We start from the raw sequence: 20,503 nt of genomic DNA on the forward strand, positions 1-20,503 counted from the left end.
CGTGCTGAACATCACGTTCTTGTCCTTCTCCTTGCCTGCTTGATTATGTTCTACCTGCTTGGGACCTCTCAAATTGCATGTCAGTGTGTTCGTCCATCCTTCTCTCTTTACCTTGGAATCCAAGGTCAAGATTTCGAACCAAGTCAATCTAGTTGATGAGTTGTCCAACCAAGTTGTTTTGATCGTGTACTCTTTGAGTCAGCTAGTTGATGAGTTCCTACAACTTCCGTACCTTGAAGCGTAATTAGGAGAATACTCACCAGCCGAAATTAGGGTTCAACAACACCCAACTATTTTTTGGTCGATCACTCATAAATAGTCAATCTTGCAACTATTTGAGACAATTTCGTCAAAAAAGTCACGTCAGAGACATGTGCCTCGTATTTTAAGAATAATGTGGTACTATAAGCACTTGGACCCCTTCCCATCGCAATCCCCAAGCTCCCTCCATTCGTTTCCAGTTATAGTTGAAAATCCAACTTTTATTCAATAAAATTAAATCCCCCTAACCCACCCAACTCCCCGTGCCTCACCTACCCAAATTGAACCTCTCCATCTCTCTCTTCCTCATCTTTTTATTTCCCTCTTTACTTCTCTAGTCTCTGTCTCTCTCTCTGTCTCTTCATTTCTGTCCGAACAAGGACATGTGTTAATTACAAAGTTGAGAAGTAGTCTATTTTTACAATTGAATTCCCTTATATGAATGGTTCAAAGGAAACATCAGCAATAAAACATCCATGCTGTCCATGTGCTATCTAGAATCAGACAAACAAATCAACTGGGGACGATTTGATGTAAAACCTGGCTTTGGAGCAACAAGACTAATACCATGTCATGTGTGGAAGGATTTATTTACACTAAGGAAGGAGGGATTCGTTTTAAAAGCTTTTATTTACACTAAAGAAAGAGGTTTAAATGTTTAGCCTGCAAATATGGTTGAAAAAGTAGAATATCGACTTCCCTATAAGGTATTGAATCAAATCACAAAATCATCAATCAATATGTAGTTCAGCTATTCAATCAATAATAAGTTTGGTCTTGACTCTTGCTCACTTGCCCGCTTACGTACGTCCAAAAAGGTCGGCTGTTTTTAGTTATGATCCACAATTATATGTTTGCTCTTGTGGAGCTCTGCCCACTCCATGTTCAAATGTGGTTCAGAGCGTCCTATCTCAAAGTATCATGAAAAACTGATAATTAGCTTACAATTTGGGTTTAATTGCAATAGTATACTCCGAAACATCGGTCAAATCCCACTTTACTCCCTTAAAATCAAAGTAACCCACTTTGCCTTCTTAACCAAGGTTTGATGTTTCACATTGCCCTCTACCGTTAACTCCATCTAAAAGTTCGTTAAATTTGATGACATAGCAAGGACGTTTTAATAATTTCGTGCACCTAGGTCATTTTGTCCAATTTAAGTGGGTGCTTTGCATTATCTGATTTTTTTTAATTATTTTTTTAAGTATTCATAATTCTGGTTTTATTGACGTTCCCTACCCTACCGGTCACCTCTTAGAAAAAGGAGAAATTTTTGAATGTTCCAGGTACACCACGTGTCTGGTGTACCATCCAATAAACATAGAACATGTGGAATTGTTATCCAACTTACTGCATTTCTTCTTATGACATGTGGCGGACTGCATTGGACATATTCCATATGTCTTCCGTTTATTGGATGGTACACCAACCACGTGGTGTACTGGGAACACTCAAAAATTACTCAAGAAAATGACTATAGCACGCCTACTCAGACCAGTTCATTTTGTTCAAAATCTAACGACCAAAAATAGAGGTCCAAAATTTTAATATCATTTTTTCTGTCGAAATAATTTTATAATATTTCTCCGGACAAGTACTTCGAATACAGAATCTATTAAGCAAGTTTTTGCTCAAGTTATTAGGATATTCTCCAATAAATATTTAAGTTGAGAATTGGTTACATATCAACCATTGAATTGCATCTAAGAGACTACCAACACATTTAATGAATGCAATCCAACAATCAAAATTAAAAGCATGTAACCAATCCTTGACTTAAAATACTTATCGGAGAATCTACCCACGTTCTTAATAAGAAACTTCTTACTCTGCCTGCCCACTCACAGGCCTATAATATAATATTCAACGTTTCGTTGAAAAATTGCTAATAGGCGTGCAAAGTCGGAATTCTAAAAGATAAGGATTTGATTTGCAAACTTTTCTGGGCTGCTTTAAGCAAAGCAAAACGAATAAAAGCACATGGCTCAATAATTCCTACTATAAATTACAAGGAAAAATTTGCTGCAAACTACTTTAAGTAGATAATTTCTCTGCTTATTATAATCTGCAACATGCTGCAAACTACTTGAAAAAAATGATCACAACACGATGCGTCCATGATCAATCAGACCGTTGTAGAGATGCTAAAAGAGTATGTATTAGCTTTCTACTTTTGTTTTCTCCATTGCACTTGGGGAGCAAAAATAGAAACCTGCTAAAGTGCGTGACTAACCTTCACAATTTATACAAAGTCATTACATGTTGAAAGACAACGTCAAGTTGTGTACCATGATGGGAAAGCTGCTACCTGATTCTAGTCGCACTCTTTTACATACAAAAATTATGAAGAGAAATGATACAACTTTCCCAAGATGGCGTGACAGGACGGTTTTTCGGTGGACTTCTATGGGTAAGAAGAGATGGCGATAAAGAATACTGAATTGGAGATTAGAACAGAACTGTACAATGGTTCTGCAGCCAGAGAACAAGCATCAGAAATTTACACATACAAGTTTAATATACAGGAAATTGACCAAGCAAAAGAAATAAAAAAAATATTTTAAGTAAACAACACTTAAGCATGCGGATAGCACATGCACTCAGGGTAAATAGAAAGTTTTACTGCAAGCCCTCAAAACCCACATTTGAACAGTATTTTATCCACAGCTACCAGCAGATGTTAAATGAGCATGCATGTGCACGCGCAATTAAATGCAGTCCTAACAGGTTTGTATCCACAAACTACTAGAGGAAGATGTTACGTGACGTTCTGATTAGTGAGGTCACAGTACCAGCAGGCTACACACATGACTATTAAAGGAAGCATGAAGTCGGATGCTGTTCCAATTAGCACACAAAAAGGAGGCAACAGTCCGCACAGGCTGCATGCACATGATGATTACAGAAAGCATGGAGTTACATGCTATACTGATCAACTAGCATATAAAGAATGAGACAACAGGATTCCATGCACACAAGGAAGCATGAAGTTACACGCTGTTGGATTAGGTTAAACTTGAATTGCATACAGGTTGAAATTGTGTGGCTGTATAAAGATCCCAAGCTTCACTATTTCTATACCAATCTTAAGATACCTATGTCATTACTAGTCCAAGAATAGGGCACTACTCAATTTTGGAAAACTGAAATGGAAATTTTAGGCATACCCGAGACTATGAACAGCATGCATGCCTGCCAGACATCACTTCTCAAAAGAATGCTGTATTATGTTCATGAATAAGCGTTTGCCCATTCAGCTGAGTAATGGCACGCCTGGACGACTAGGTTGAGTTGCAGGAGCTTTAATCAATGGCGTCAAAGATTCCATGATACTAGCAAATGAAGGTCGTTTCCAGGGCTCACTGCAGTATGACCATTGTTATTAAAGAAAAGTATTGAAAGGGGAGATTTGCATACAGAAGTTAATCTAATATATGAAAATTAGAATCTCAAACTCACTTGGCCCAGCAAGCCTCAATGATCGAAGCCACTTGAGGATTTAAATCACGTGGAATCTCAAGCCTTTTGTTCTTAAAACCAACAGCTGCCACAACCTACACAACATATAAAAGAAACACTATGCATCATCATGATGTATGAACTCATGTAAAAGTACACAACATACACATTTCAGTAAAATTCTCAACTGAAGGAGAAACTGTAAAGAATAATGTAAAACATTTTCATAGTCACATTCCCCGTTCTAATCTATAATATAAGAGCATAACACAGATTATATGTATGGATGTACACTTCCATCATTCAACTTATTAACATGAAAAACAAACCTGTGCTGGATTTAAATTACCCCACGGCTGTTGCAGTGTAGCTAGTTCCCACAATATTACACCAAAACTGTAAACATCTGACTTCTCATTTGACGGTTCATCACGCAGGACTTCTGGTGCCATCCATTCCGGCTAATAATTTTCAATTTTCAATTGTCATGAACATGTAAAGCCACCTTAAAATGATAACCTTCATGTTCTTGTCTAGTTTTAAAGAACTTACAGTCCCAGCAGCTGACTTTGATGAGAGAAAAGTGTTTGCCTTTAAACGGGAAAGACCAAAGTCACAAACCTACAAATGAACAGGCAAGACAAATTGTATAAACAAAATGGCAATATTACAGCAAGTAAATAAATGCAGGTAAGCTTATAGTCATGCTCCATTCCAAATACATAAAAGTACTTAATAGTGGGGCGCATGCCACTAAAAATTGAACTTATGAGAGCCACGAGAAATCACAAAGCAACAAGATTCTTTCACCAGGCTCATTAAACATTAAGATAAAATTAACAATGCATTCCCAGCACCCAAACCACAAGCAAAATAAATGCGGGTGAGCTTAAGGATCCTCACCTTCACTGTATATTTTTTGTCAACCAACAGATTTGGAGATTTTAAATCTCGATGAACAATAGGAGGATTGCGTCTATGAAGATAATTCATTCCTTTTGCCTGTGTGAAACAAATTCAAATCATGTAGCCAAAAATATTGAATAAAAACTTAAATATATAAAGAGAAAGGAAGAATAAGAAGCCACAGAAAAGAAAAAATATATGGATTCTTCAAATGCACACCACATCGTAAGCCATATTCAACCGGCGCCTCTCATCCAATGCCTCCATTGCGCCAGGTTTATGCAAAAGCCTATACAAGCTACCTCTGCAGTTTAGAGCCCATAATTTAGATCATTAAACAATTGTAAAAGCTCTTGATGCAGCCTAAATGTCTAATAGGCATCAAGTTCCTATTTGAGGGGGCGGTAGTAGGAGAAGGAGTGGATGTAAGAGGAAATCATAAAACCTTGATAAATATTCTGTCACAATGGACAAGTTTGGGGGCTTCGTAACTGCACCCATAAAGAGAACAATATTTGGATGCCGCAGACGTTTCATTATAGTAACCTAGCAAACAGAAAAAGCCAAGCTGCATATCAAAATCAAGACAAAGAAATTCACACTGCAATCAATTATGTTTTTAAAATTTCAATTATGTTGCAATTACATACCTCCCTCAAAAATTCTTTAAAGCGTTCAGCATGAAAATCTTGCTCCATAAGAATTTTCACAGCAACATCCTTAAAAGTACAACTTTTTATCAGTCTTACGAATAAAGGGATAAAAATAAGATTTCATGAGCCCAGAGTTTAAACAGATTAGGTGCTTACAGAGCCATGCCAATCGGCACGATGAACAGTTCCAAAAGAACCTGCAAATGCACGATATCAGATTTTACATCCTCATATACAAACTCAATTTTATGAAATGCATGAAAAGAATATGAGCTCTTCAAGCTATCTTTTTTTATTTTTCATCTCCAAGCTATTAAATGACTTTCATGATTGTACTCTAAATGATAGCCAAAAAGGGGGGTAAAATACCTGCACCAATTCTCTCTTTTAGTACAAGATCATTCCATGGGATGTCCAAATCCTCTATATCGAATGTGAGCTCTTTACTTGGTTTACTAGGAACCAGTTGAACTCCCTCGACAAACCTCGAGTCTTTAGTTGTATCCACTCTTGAAACATCTCTATGCCCTATGGGTGGTATACGCTTTAGAGGGATTGGATCTTTTACCATGCCTGGTGTGTGTACAATGTTTTGAGAAGGGTTAAATAATTGGCGATTTCTATCTTCAAAACTCGGCTGAGAAACTTTTGCGTGCATAGAAGTGTTGTCATTGAGACTTGAAACCAATAAAAGGTTGTTTCCATCTGTAATCTTCCTATCTAACTGTTTAGGATACATAGAGAATTCCTTATTGTCCTCGTCAACAGCACTTCCTGTGATGATGGAAAACAATCATCCGTGAACTGGAATGTCATGATGATGAATGCCAATTTACAGAATAAAAACATAGACATTCCGTTTATCCATTCTGTAAGAGCTCAGAATCATCCCAGTTGTTTGACATTAAAATTGTATCTATCCCAAGTTCCCCCCCAACCCCAAAGAATTAAAAGAAAAGAACTAAAAAGGTCAAACTAAATGATGCATCAGCAGAACATACCATCTCTGCTCGTTTATACCAAATTCGAAACTGAAACAAACCTCAAAGAATATCCATTGGGATTTTTACAAGTTGTACCTAAAATACCCCTAGATGTACTACCTACACCAGAGAAAATATAATATCAACACAAAGAGCATGGTGTGAGATGCTGATGTATCCAACTTTATTTGCATAGTTTTTATCAGGTTCTCCAAACTGTAGATGAACAGAAAGATACGTGATGCATCCAGGCTTATCCTGATCTACTTTTAGGATTCTCCTGATTGATGTATCCGTGTCATACTGTACCTGAATCCTACATCCATGTCTATTCTTAATATTATCTGATTTAGCAAGGCCATATTGTCATTAAAAAAAATTCAATAGTTGATCATATTATAAATATAAAGAAAACGTTAATACAACACCAGTTGGTTATATGCATGCCCAGAAAATATTTCTCTTTTTTAATTAATTTAGTTGAGAGCTTGAGATGATTAAACTTCGAGCAGATATAAAACTCCAAACTGTTATGCTAAGCAGATCATAACAGTGAAATAAAATCTTGATCATCAAAAAATGATAAAATGAACAGATAAGCCACCACAACATGGACTTGTATATGTGTGTGTGTGTATGATTGATTTGAAAAATAGTCAGTCACCTGCGGAAGCTTCATCAAATACAAGATTAAGTGATTGACAGTCCGAGAAATACTGTTTGGCCAGTGACCTGAAATCAATGGTAGGTTCAACTGGTTTTAGTCTTGGAAAGCGCAGCGGTGAAGAAATTGAGATGGATGATGGACCATTGAGCAAGGAATCGGGCTCGCATAAGTAACCTGGATTTGCAATCAAATCTACTAAATACTCCCTGAAGTGAAACAAATACACCATGTTATATGTCTCCACCAATTTGATAACAAGGGAATGAAATTTAGGACAATCCTATTCTCCAAATAGAGAAATATTATATCCAAATTTAATTTGATCATGTTGTTTTACTATATAATTCTTTTTGGCATACAGAATCTATAGTCTTGGATTAGACTATCACCATCAACCAAGAAATTCAAACAGATACAAAGATCATAAATAACTTATTTCCGTACAGTAACTTGGATGACTTATGCAGTTATGCACCATGCAACTCTGAAAAGTAAATTACATTAATAGTTTATAAAACTGCATACCTGTCAAGCCCAAACCGGACAAGACAAGAGGAAGCATCATCTCTTGTGCAATATTTACAGCCTTTGGCAATTCGACATGATAGATCAATTCTGTCAGCTAGCACCTTCAAAGATCAGACATGAACCTTGTTTGAATCATATCATGAACCATATGAATAATTTTAAACGCACAAAGATTGCCTTATCTGGGTTACAATTTCTCTCAATTCTTATCAAATTAAAATTTCAAACCAAAAGCACACATGAGTTTATGAAACTACATATTGTTTAACCAGCAAAAACAAAAAAAATAGTTTTGTTTTATAATAAATAAGAGAGAACAAGTCCATATTTCTATTTAAAATAATAGCTCCAACAACAAAACAAATCAAGCTGAATACATTTCAGCCAAGGATAATAAATATATCATATTAAATAGGAACCTTACTTTGAATAATAAAGCACGATGTCTACAGAGACCAACAGAAAGGCTGCCTATTGGAACAACAACAGATCCTAAGCAATCTTTCAGATCATCGCTGCTCTCCCTCCATATGGGGACAAATTCATCCTCTCCTACAGAAGCTGAACCCCTTGTGATAGAAATAAGAACTCAGTTACATATGAATGCCAAACATAGATGTTCCAGAAAGATGAGGATAGAATGTACAGACAACTTACCCCATGCGGTTGCATACAAGTTTTGCCAGCTGATCTACTATCTCTTTTGTAGTTATGCAAGTACAAGAAAGGCTGAAGACCCTATTTTGGAGTTCCTTTAAGCTGGGATCACTACGTCGATCAATTAAAACCACTTCAATAGAAGAACCAATGCCAGGATCAACAGACCTTAATGATTCAATTGATGGTATACGACCAATCTCTTGCGTATCAGTGCACACAGTCCATACATACGGATCTATCCCATGAATTAGGTAAAATCCATCAGGCACTATGTCAAAGTACGATAGGCAGCCATTCACCTGATGCACATTATATCAATAGGATAGGATTAATCCATTTATCACCAGAAAATGCAAACCAAATGTACGAACAATGATGTTTCAAAAGCATTTCTTAAACTCCAGTAGCTTTCTGGGAAATTTTGGGCGAGGAAGTGGAATAAATGATCTCTTGTTAGATATCTGACATGCAATGTTGTTAGGCTGTGAATCTGGACCACACAGCATGATTTTACCATACCTTACAAGAGAAAGCCATTCCTAACATACCTATATACCCATATCCATAGTTATATTTATTACAAAAACTTAACTTCCATAACAAACAATTTTAGTAAATGAAATCTTAATTCATTGACAACATTCTACAGGAATTTATTAATCTATCTTTCCAGTTACTGTAAGATCAGACCCAAAGAGGCATTACATTTCCGAATTCCATTACTGACTATTTCCTCTTGCATAATAGTTTTGTGACTTTATTAGATTAGCTTTACCTTAAAGATGTAAATCCACTCATAAAACTGAGCTGCAACCTAACATAGGATCACACAATGCTACATAACACATTTTTCTTAGAAATTGAATACGATAATGTATGAAATGCCCATTTGGTTTAACTGAGGTCATACATTGTTCAGTGATCAATTGCTTGCTCAAGCAATAGGCTAGGTTGTAAAAGAAATCAGTTCCATCATGAACATTGTTTTCTTGTTTGATGTGAAGCATGTGAAAGGAATGGAATAATATAGGGCATTTTAGATATAATGTTAGTTTATCAATATGATTTAAGACATAATTCGTAAGACACTAAGAATTCAGCTCAAAAGACGATAAAATGAGCATATAAATTGACTCAATTAACAAAGCAAAGCAGCAAACCAAACACCCAATGTACAATAGCATATCAAAAATATCCATCGAGGACAGAAAGCAAAAGAAACCCTACCCAAAACCGATGCGAAACAGCGTCAACGGAGCCGGACGACCTCGATGCCGATACATCCGGCACTAGATCCAAGAAGTTGGGATCATCGGCGCAAGTGGCCTCCGACGATAGCCGAAGAGCCAAAGCCAGCTGCAGCTGATAACTCTCCTCAGTCTGCTGAGCCCAGCTCTTCCCCGAAGACGAGCCACCGCCACCGGTGGTCCCTACAGCTCCATCCCCACCTTTCATTCGAAATTCACCACCTCCACCAACCTTGAACACATCGTCGGGCACGTACCCGAACCCATCGATCTCATTCGCCGCTGTATTCGATAGAGTCGGAGCGTAGTATTCACCGGAGAGCGAGCTCTCGCCGAAACTGCTCCCACTCGACTGCCTCTGTAACCCGACTGACGAGTACGGGTTCCCAACCCGATTCGCCCGAAAATCCGCTCCAGTTTCCCACTCGAATCCTCTCTCAGCTTTTCCCTTGTTGTTCTTGCTCTCCGACTCGTAAAACGCCGCCGTCTGGTCGTCGGGGACTTGGCTTAGAAGCGTGTAGTTCGATCTCCTACCGGGCATTTCCATCGAGACTTTGGAGATATCGATTCGTCACAAAACCCTAGAAACCCTTAAACCCGCCATCGTTGAAAACAAAAAGGTCACAGGACTAAGAGGACTTCAGAGAAGGTCTGAGTTTCTCTCTCTATAATTTTCCACTGTCGGAGAGAGAAAAAGCGAAAGCGGTGGTGAGGTTTTCATTCGGTGGCGTAATCGTAAATATTGTTTCAAATTTTTTCCTTTTAAAAAAAACTTAATTAAAAGTAATTAATATTAATTTTGGATTGTGCTTTTCGGTGCGTGCGTCCCCCAGACCCCATTTTGCCTTCACACGCTTGATCAAGAATTCCTTGTTTCCTTTTTGTCTGTGGCTCATGGCTTAACGCGCGAATGATTAATCGTTGTTTAATTGGGTTTTGGGGGCAATTAATGATTGGGTTAGGACAGTTAGGTGGTGATTTATTATTAATTTTCTTTTTTTGAGGTACATGCATGATTTCAATTTTTGGTACAAAAGTTGGGTGGGGTTCAATGCATCTTTGTTTCTTTTTCATTTTTAGGATTTTCTTTCTTTGTCATGGTATTTGGTATGTAAGTCATTCTTTATATTTTTCCCGGGTTATTTATTTAAATGGTTATCAAATTTATACCCGAGTTGCATTTTGGTCTTTCAATTAAATTATTCGTTCAAATGGTCCACCAATTCTGTATTAATCGGCAAATTAGTCATACCGTTATATTTTGTCAATGTTGTCATCAAATATACAAATAAAACAGTTCAGTTAAATAAATACTAAATAAATTTAAAACTAAAAATTAAAAGAAAAAAAACCTCTCTCCCTCTCCCACCTCCTAGCCCCTAGCTCAGTAACCATCGCCCCAGTGCCCCATCTTGTCCTCCACGTACCCCACCATCTCTTCCCCTCCCTCCCTCCATGTCCCCTCCTCATCTCTCTCTCTATCTCTCTCTTCCCCCTTTCTCTCTTCAAACAAACCCATACCCATGTAGACGCATCTGCAACCCCGCTATCTAAATTTAGGAAATTGAAGGCGAAGGGGAGAGAGAGGAAGAGGTTGGAAGAGAGGTTTGGTAGGTTGGGGGTTTTTTTTTTTTGGTTACTTTTTGTTGTTGTTGTTTTATTCTTTTATAATTTTTAATTAATTTAAAAAATAAAGAAAATTTTGTATTAATTTTTAATCGTATATTTTATTTTTTTAGTTATCAAAAGTCTTATTTACTCCCACAAATGGCATGTGCTGCTCACATGACTAAATTTAAAAGAAAATGTAACAGCAAGATAAATTCGTCGATTAATAAAGAGTTGTTGGACCATTTGAACGAATAATTTAGTTGAGTGACCAAAATGAAATTTGGGTATAAATTTGAGGACCATTTGAGTAAATAACCCTATTTTCCCCATTAAGCATTTTCTGAAAATGAAAGAAATTATTAAAAGAAATGGTGTCATTATAACATGAACGTTGCTCACGTCATCCACTTTGTGTTTTTTGGATATTTGTTTCTAATGGTAAAATTAGTATTAAGTAATGTAATTTGAGTATTTATTTATAGGATTAGAAGTGTTGAATGGTATGTAAAAGTGAGTTACGTTAATTGGTTTTTGAGTTCGAATATCCCTCCTTTTATGTTAGAGTGGGTGGCAACGTACACGCAATGTGCTTTGTCAGAATTATCGTTTCTCCAATTAACTTTGACCAGTAACATTGTATGTGAGACTTGGGTTTAGGTCTGATCTTTGTGACGTCAGAGGAACCCTCATAAAATGGGTTAACTAAACATCATTTGATTGGTCCATTTTACATAACCATATACTAATGTTGTCTTTGGTTTCTTGCGAGAAATGTTTGCCATGAGGCTCAAGTTTGGTGTGATCTTTGTGACGTTAGAGGAAACCTCATAAAGCGGGTTAACTAAACTTCATTTGATAGGTCCACTTTACATAACCATAAACAACGTTATGTGTGGTTTCTTTCGAGAAATGCATGTCCTGAGGCTCGTGTTGGGTGCAATATTTTTTACGATAATCTTTGTGACATTAGAGGAAACCTCATAAATTAGGTTAACTAAATTTCATTTGATTGGTCGATTTTACATAACCATGAACAACATTGTGTTTGGTTTATTGCGAGAAATGTCTGGCCCACAAAAAATGAAGTCGCCAATGGACGCTTCCCCTACCTTTAGGCAATTTGGTGCATCATTTTTGGGGAACCCATATTTGGTCAATGTTCATAAGTTACTATGGAGAGCTATGCTACAGTTCAATTGGTGTACAATTTATGGTCATAGATAATTGGTGAATCCATATTCAATCAATGGTCATAAATTACACTAGAGAGCTATGTTGCAAGTCCATTGGTGTACGATTTCTGGCAGTAAATGATTGGGGAACCTCTATTTCATCAATAGTCATAAATTCAACTGGAGAGCTATTATAAATCAATTAGTATATGATTTTTGGCCGTGGATAATTGGGGAACTCGTATTTGGTGAATGGTCATAAATTACCCACATTCAAATAGAGCCATCAAAGAGCTTCCCCTCATCATCTCGTCTTTTTGAGATGCGTGGCTTCTTTGAACACTGTATCCTTCTCAAATAGAGCCAGTCCACTGCAATCACCTAATTACTATTATCATTTTAATCTCAGATTCTTCCTAAGATAAAACATGGATAATTTCTTATGAGATTTTGAGCCAATTATGGGACAACCAAAACACAATATGCACCTAATACAAAATCACAGCAACAACTCTAGCATGTTATACATTGCAAGTGTTACACTGCTTGCTAAACAACATTTATATACTGGCAACATGGCCTCTCGGAAATCGTGACTGTAAACCATGTCATACAGCACCATAAATCTCATCAGTTTCAGCCATTGCACCATTTTTAGTGAGAGGAAGGATGAGTGAAATTCTGAGTTCATCTTTGATCGTCCTGATATGTCGTTGCGTGAACGGATTGTTCCACATCAAGGTGTTCATGGCTAGTGCAACAAATAAAGGCTTGCTGAAATCCCATGCATATACAACAGAGGAGAGCAGATTGTCACACAATCCCCTAGCAATCCACAGAAACATAAGAAAAAGAAAGTTTCTTTTGAAATACTCAACTTTATAAGGTAATGAGATTTCCATAATGTTAAATATTACCTTGCCTAGTGTGTTTGCTGATAACGGGGCAATAACCATGATATCAGCCCAACCATGGAGCTCAATGGGAAGCAAGCTATCACCTGTTGTGTTCCATCTGGACCATTCATCCTCATCTACGTAAAGTATTACATCCCTGGAGAGTGATGCTCTATCAATGAAATGAAAAGATGCTTTTGTGGCAACTGCTTTAACTTCTGACCATCCAGAAAAACTACGGCATAGGTGAGCAAACTTTGTGGCAGCTATACTTTCGCTAGCAGCGAGGAGAATCCGTGGCTTGCTCAGAACAGCATCAGCTTGCGTTGGCTCCCAATGAGAGATCTCAGGTCCAGCACAAGCCATAACCTATTCATGAGATGCCAACTTATTCTTAAACATCCTAGGTTTACACAAGATCAAAACTATTTAAAACAAAAGAAAATCAGACTATGCATAAAGCCTCAATTTAGACCAGTTTGCATGCCCAACAAACCACAAAGAAAACATCTTGCTAAGCAATAACGTCACGTTGTTGAAATCGTGACTGTAAAAGAGTCTTACAATAGAGTGGATTATGGAATGTTCAACCATTGCACCACTGATTGGTGGGACGAGAGAAATTCCTTGTTCATCAATGGACATCATATGTCGCTTTGTGAAGGGACTGCTCCACATTAAGGTGTTCATGGCCGGTGCAACAAAGAAAGGCTTGCTGTAATCCCATGCATGTACAACACAGGTGAGTAGATTGTCACACAATCCCTCAGCTACATGGGACATCAATTATAAAACATATACACAAATTTAGGAGTACAAACTATAGATTTCAGACATTAAACCAGATAAAGCCGAGCAAAGCCAAGCAAACATACATGCCTGTATGCATACAATTAAAGATATTGGGCCAAATTTACCAAAGCAAATTATTTTTTATTTTCCCTATCTGAGTGAAATGAGAAGAAAAGAAGGCAATCATGAAGCAATACAATCCCTAACTCTAAAAGCATGCGCCTTCTCTGCTTTCTGCAATTCCTTGCAAGATGCAGTTGCCTAAAAACAACTAAATTTCACTGATAAGTCCCAAATATAAAACAATTGTCAGTTTGGTTGCCTTGTGAATGAGATTTTTCTTATCCATTTGATAATCTCAGAAAGTTATATCTTGGAAGGCTAATGCCAGAAGGTACTTTTAGTTTTAGCTATGACCTTTTCTACTATATACTAACTCAAAACAACTTTGTAAAGTAATGAGACATCCAAGTTATGAAATATTACCTTGCTTAGTGTGTTTGCTGATAATGGAGCAATAACCATGATATTAGCCTAACGGCGAAGCTCGATGTGAAGCACGCTATCACCCATATGGTTCCAACTGGACCACTCATCCTCATCTGTGTAAAGAATTACATCATTGGGAAGTGATGCTCTATCAAGGAAATGCAAAGCTCCTCCTGTGGCAACTGCTTTTACTTCTGCCCATCGAGAAAAACTATGGCAGAGGTTACCAAACCTTAAGGCAGCTACACTTCCAGTAGCAGCAAGTAGAATCCGTGGCTTCCTCGTAGCATCATTGGCTTGTGTTGGCTTTGATCCTCCACTACTCCCAGGTTCAAAGCAAGCCATAACCTTATTCCACAGATGCCAACCTGTTCTTAAACAATTCACCTAAAATATGAAAAGGTGATTACTAGATAATGCCTAAATTTAATAACACAACGAGACAATCCATAATGAATTTGAACCAATTGCACATTCTTAGGCGCATATATGAGTGATCCACATGCCCAAGAAAACCAAAAAGAAAAGGCAGCCATGTTGAGAAAATTAAAATATGCATGTAGTGCTATAAAACAGATGATATATGTAGGTAACCACAAACCCAAAAAAAAAAAAAAAAAACTAGGTAACCAGACATATTGTCCAGCTAGCTGCTTCGTTCCCTGCTCCATAAAACTCAACTCAAGAAAAGTATTTCCATTTATATTCTTTACATGATAACTCATTCCCAGTCAAGTATATTGAGGGCCAATTCAAGCCAACTCTAAAAGGTTCGAAATTTTAATCTAAATAGACGACCCTCTTAATTTCTCCAAGACAAGAAACAATTCAATACCAAGAACAGCTTTTTCACCAAGATACACTAAAACTTAGCAAACTTAGAGTGAAAATTTAAACAATGGGTTGGATTCTGCATTCATCCTAGCCCATATTCTTGCAAAAAAAGATCGAAAGTGACAATCTTAAACAACCCATTTAAGAATTTAATAAAGAAATTCAAGAAAACTACTAAACTTGTTGATTAGAAAAACAATAACATGCCAAGCTTCAATGGTTATAAAAAAAATCTGTAAGAAAAACTGTGTAATTAAAGATCCTGCAGAATTAATTAGGCTTCTAAGGAACTGACCTTTCCACCTAACTGTGTTGCAATGAAAATGAAATGGAATTTCGTGCTGATATTGAAAAGAAGTCTCTGAAGCTTTGGTTATTACTTTCTTAGTGACTTACTATCAAACACCTTCGCCACATTTACACAAGAACGACCTTCTTTCCCTCTCAATCCCACAAACTAACAAACAGATTACAGAGCTTCCCTGTTCAACTAACTCCTAACTAACTTGCTGACGTGGCCTGTTTGAAGTCTATCACTTCAACCAGGCCAGACCAGTGATTCATCTATAAAGTCTCTCACTAACAGGCAACCGTCCACCATTGGATTTGATCGGAGGAGTATGCATTGGGTGGTGGGCTGTTGGAAGAAGGTGGCGAATGGTATTTTTTCCGTACCTCATTCTTTCCAAAATGGCAAATATGGACTTCACCTCTTCCCTTTCCCGCGCTCCAAATATTCTACGTAAACCCAGCTACCCACCCGGCTCACAAATAAGTGCAAGTTCATACATTATCAACAAATTAACAATCAAGTTGTGACTTGGGGGTCTTCAATTGAAGTACAACAATTTTTTTGTTATTATTTATGCATAGATTTCACGTCACTTAAAATGTGTTACTAATTGAACCCATCTAACATGTTATATTACATTGATATTGATAATATAGCATAAAACGTTTTTGATAGGGTTTGGTATAAAAATTTAGAAGTGCTTATGGGTCATAGAAATACTTTTTGAAGAATCACATGTTATATGTTTTTTCATAAAGCACTCCCAAGTGCTTCTGAATTTCTTATGAAAATTTCAAAGTTTTTATAATAACAATACTTTTTAGAACTGTTTATAAATTATAAGCAAAAATGCTTCTCAAAGAAGTAGTCCCAAACAAATCCTATAATCAAATTAATTATAAATATTTGATTTGTTAAAACAACAAATTATCATATTTCCATTGAAAGTTTTGAATGATATCTTATTTGTTATTGGGCTAACGACAAAAGACACCCTGCAAGTTTGGGGTGGTTCTCAATATGGATCCTAGGGTATCAATTTTATCAATTTACACCCTAACATTTTCAACATCATCCAATGTCATCCTTCTATTAAGTTGACTGTGTGGTCAATTGTTAAATGCTGACGTGGCACTTGTGGAACTCACCCCACCAGCCGACAGACCATTCCATGTACAAAAATTAAAGGGTATTTTGGGGTTAGAACATTTATAAAAAAACTGAAATTTTGCCCAATTTGGCACGATTAGCCTTTAACCTTATCAGTCATTGTCAACCTCACATTTAACCTAAGGCCACTTAAAATTCCATAGTTGAGAGCTGAGAGCTATGATTTAGAATAAGTGAGCAGCCCAAAAGGTTTATTCAACTGTAGTGGTGCGTTAACCCAGAAAATGAAGGAGAAATGGAGGAACATGCGATGGTGTGTTGGTGTGTTAAAAATGCGAGAATCCGAACCTCTTGGACAGTTTCGAATCTTGGGAGGCAATTTGTTGTGTGTGCAACGGTAAAAAAGATAGGAAAATATGAGATTTTGAATTATAGCAGGTGCATGTATGAATTTACAAAGTGGGTTTTGTGCAGGGTAGATGAGGTTATGATTTCTGGGTTTGATATGATGTAGAAATGTGTCAAAGGTTTAAAGTTGTGATTCCATGCCTGTTAAAATCGCGGGATAAGTTAGAGAATTCACTAGCAAAGGCAAGACGCAGAGAAAAGGTTCTTTAGGCAATATTGGTGATGTCGTGGATGCTGATTGCAAGGTTCATATTTGGAGGGAATGGTGGATTAGATGGACTGAAGCTAAAGATTTTGGAATTGGCATGAAATGGGTTTTTTTAGGGATGTGCTGTGCTTTTGGTTATGTAATGGGAATGAGCATTTTGGCTATGTAATGGGCATTGGAATGTGAATGATGTAATTTGCATACAATGTGATGTTTTGGTAATGCAATGATGTAATTAGACTTTTAATATGAACAAAATCAACATCTTCATTCCAACAACTTGTTTCTACATACAAATTCATTTCCACTTGCAACATAACAACAAAATAGGCCACAAAATAACATTGACAACCTTCCAAAATAATAGCACATGTCTTCCAAAATAACACAAGTTTTCTTCCAAAATAAGCAAACTTGTCTTCCAAAATAACCCAACTAGCTAAAACTGTCTTGTGAATCCAAAATAACATAACCCAACTAGCTAATACAAGTATATGATTTCAAAATAACAACACGAACACGTGTGCATTTCAAAAGGACTAATTGCAAGATCGTCATCATTCCTTGCTCAAGTCTGATACTCCCAGCATCATAAGTCGTTTCCTCAATACATAATTTCCAGTTGATGCATGAGGGGTAGATGTTGATGTAGGAAGGGCAAATGTTGATGATGGAGCAGCTGAATCACTTGGTAGTACATTTGAACTTCCAGTTGCAGTAGTGCTCTTTCTCTTCCATTTTCCTTTATGCACAACTTTAGTAGGCTTAGCTCGCCTTGTTCTTGTACTGGGACCAGCTTCACTTGTTTCAATAGTTTGCTAAGTTGATGCAAAATATAATATACAGTTAGTTGAAAGATTATATCTAAAAACATAAAAGTAACAAGTGTTCATCCTCAGATATTTACTTCAGCCTTCCTAATTTTTATTTTTGTTTTGAGGGGCAAATTCCTATGGCAAGTCCTTTTATTGTGGCCTTTTCTTCCACATTGGCCACATTTCAGTGAGTCTTGAACATGTGAAACAACATTGGCCTTCTTGCTTGACTCACCTTCATGTTGAGTCTTGCTACCTAGCTCTCCTGCTTCCTTCCTTCCAATCTTCCTTGGCCTTCCAGGTTGTTTGGAGCATGAATGAGGCACACATGTTGGTATATTAGTTCTATCCCACAACTCCATCATATTCATAAGTAGTATGATGTTTTCATATGCCTTGAAATTTGTTTGAGTAGAATAACATCCATCCATAAAATCCATTACGTTTAGGCCGCTATTGTAATTTATAGCTGCCACTGCATGAACACAAGGACAACCAATCAAATCCCATTCGCTTCAAGAACAAGTCCTCAAATCCAAGTCCACAATATACTGTGATATCCCACCAGTACCAACTTGAAAATTGCCTCCACCTGACCACATAGTGACACAACCACCTGCTTTTGCCTTATTTATCTATACCTTCTTAAAAATCCTAGGGCAAATTGCCTTTGTCCATTTCTTCATTTTGTCCCTTTTGCCTTGTATCCTCCTCGTTAATTACGTCTAATTATCAGAAGCTTGGTCAATATTTGCTTATTCCTGCATGCCAATATGAATGAGTTGAATGACTCACACAAATTATTTAAAAGCATATCACATTTCGCATGAGTGCTGAAGTGTGATCGAGACCAATGCTTGGAAGGTTTTTCTGGTTGAGTCAGCCACTTATAAGCATCCTTATCAAGATTTTTCAGCTCTTCCATCTGTCTTGCAAAGTGTGCAACAATTGTTGCTTTTAAAGCGCCCCAAATTTTGTCAAACAAAGCTTTTCCTTTGAATTGTCACCTGAAGTTCGTGAAAAGATGTCTTACATAAAACCTGTGTTCACTGTTAGGAACAACTTGCTCAAAAGGAGGTAATAACCCTTTTTGCTTATCTTATATGAAAGTATATCCAAACTAGTTAACAATTTCAACATCCTTTATCTGTAATTCCAAAAACCAAACCCATAAGTCCTTGCACTCAAACTCAACCACTGTTGGTAAAAAAATAAAGATAATTGCTATATTGATAGAATTTCAAAAATAAAACTTCACTATAAATTCAAAATAAATACAAGAAAATAACAATGAGGAAAATTTTAAGAATACTTTATAGATGATCGAGTCTAGAACTTGGTTCTATCTCCTTAAGACAAAATTGCCTCCTCATAGGTGCTTTTAGGATTTGATTGGCAAACATCTCCCAAGATACAACGATCGAGTTCTTGTTGAAGTAGCACTACAATCCCCAAGAAAAGTGAATTCAAACTTGTATATGAACTCTCTCTTACTAACTCACTATATTTTTGAAAATACAATGCTATGAAATGCTTTAAAAACTACTATTGTTGGATGACAATTGGATGAATGAAATGTTGTAGAACCTTCTCTATTTATAGACAACAAGGCCTCTGTTCAAAAAAAATGTGACTAAAAAATATCAACAAATGTGTCTTTTCCTGTTACAACCATAAGCCAAGAAGTGCAATGTTTCAATTACTATGAAAACAATGCAACTTTTCACATAAAGTATTATTATTTTGTTCACAAACAAAATAAATAATATTTTATTTTTCCTCTATTAAGAACATGACTATTCCTAGTTGATACATACCAATTTGTAAAAGTCATGTACTTAAAGTCATGGGTCCTACAATTTAATTTCCATTTAATTATTAAATTTAAATATTATAATTTTCTAACAACCACTACATACACAAGCACCCATGTTTCATTATTAACATCTATACCAATTGCTGCTAACAATTACCCTCCATATACACCCTTCAAGAAGCAGTCATCCAATCCAATAATGGGTCTGCATCCAGCAATAAACCCTGCTTTACATGGACCTAGACACACATACAACCTTTGAAACACTGGACTACCCAATTGTTCATTGAAATCACATTGAACTTTCGTTGTTGTTCTTGGATTGATCTTCCTTAACTCTTCACAATAATCCCAAATTTTGGAGTATTGTTTTGTGAATACCTCAATCTGCCTCAATGCCCTCTCTTTTGCCCTATAAACTTGTTGCCTAGAAACTCCAGTGTTATAGTCATTCTCCACACTCTCCATGAATGAGCAAATTAGACAAGTTGGATTGGTCTTCAATGTTTCCATATATTTGGCACTTGTCCAACTAGACTTGATAGTGGGGTTCTCCCAAACAATACCACAAGTGTGTTCACCCTCATATTTCTTAACCTGAATAGTCTTCTCATGCTGCATTTTAGAAGCATATATCTCCCATGGACAGTCTATATCTGCACAAACAACCTTTAGCTTGAAAGCCTCACTTCTCAC

At 36.7% G+C, this 20,503-nt stretch overlaps 2 protein-coding genes and 1 pseudogene across 2 annotated transcripts; all 3 read right to left on the bottom strand.

The window, feature by feature from the left end:
* Nucleotides 1-2,199: 2,199 nt before the first annotated feature.
* On the bottom strand, nt 2,200-10,106 carry CTR1 (Protein kinase superfamily protein). The gene is made up of 16 exons (XM_088244161.1): nt 9,345-10,106; nt 8,115-8,416; nt 7,882-8,026; nt 7,455-7,558; nt 6,927-7,135; nt 5,649-6,053; nt 5,436-5,476; nt 5,277-5,345; nt 5,072-5,172; nt 4,846-4,930; nt 4,624-4,722; nt 4,273-4,341; nt 4,050-4,181; nt 3,721-3,815; nt 3,429-3,623; nt 2,200-2,733 (listed from the first exon to the last, which is right to left on the bottom strand). The coding sequence occupies exons 1-15, from the start codon at nt 9,909-9,911 to the stop codon at nt 3,515-3,517; spliced, it is 2,532 nt and encodes an 843-aa protein (XP_088100287.1). The 5' UTR covers nt 9,912-10,106; the 3' UTR covers nt 2,200-2,733; nt 3,429-3,514.
* A 2,649-nt stretch (nt 10,107-12,755) lies between these two features.
* Nucleotides 12,756-14,669, bottom strand: LOC148293309 (uncharacterized; annotated as a pseudogene).
* Nucleotides 14,670-17,733: 3,064 nt separating this feature from the next.
* On the bottom strand, nt 17,734-18,431 carry LOC148293310 (uncharacterized). The gene is made up of 2 exons (XM_088244673.1): nt 18,084-18,431; nt 17,734-17,994 (listed from the first exon to the last, which is right to left on the bottom strand). Exons 1-2 carry the CDS (start codon nt 18,429-18,431, stop codon nt 17,734-17,736), a joined length of 609 nt encoding a protein of 202 aa, XP_088100799.1.
* Nucleotides 18,432-20,503: the final 2,072 nt, after the last annotated feature.

Source organism: Prunus avium, chromosome 7, assembly GCF_965620075.1.
Source record: "Prunus avium chromosome 7, drPruAviu1.hap1.1, whole genome shotgun sequence".
NCBI classification, from domain to species: domain Eukaryota; kingdom Viridiplantae; phylum Streptophyta; class Magnoliopsida; order Rosales; family Rosaceae; genus Prunus; species Prunus avium.

Bases quoted from the DNA above. Each gene is read 5' to 3' on its own strand.
- CTR1 (XM_088244161.1), bottom strand. From the start codon at position 9,911: ATGGAAATGCCCGGTAGGAGATCGAACTACACGCTTCTAAGCCAAGTC. The intron at 7,559-7,881 runs GTAAGGTTCCTA...TGATCTTTGAAG, and splicing joins ATCGTGCTTTATTATTCAAA to GTGCTAGCTGACAGAATTGA. The intron at 6,054-6,926 runs GTGACTGACTAT...CCATCATCACAG, and splicing joins ATTTGATGAAGCTTCCGCAG to GAAGTGCTGTTGACGAGGAC.
- LOC148293310 (XM_088244673.1), bottom strand. From the start codon at position 18,431: ATGGATTTTATGGATGGATGTTATTCTACTCAAACAAATTTCAAGGCA. The intron at 17,995-18,083 runs GTAAATATCTGA...GCATCAACTTAG, and splicing joins TAAAAATTAGGAAGGCTGAA to CAAACTATTGAAACAAGTGA.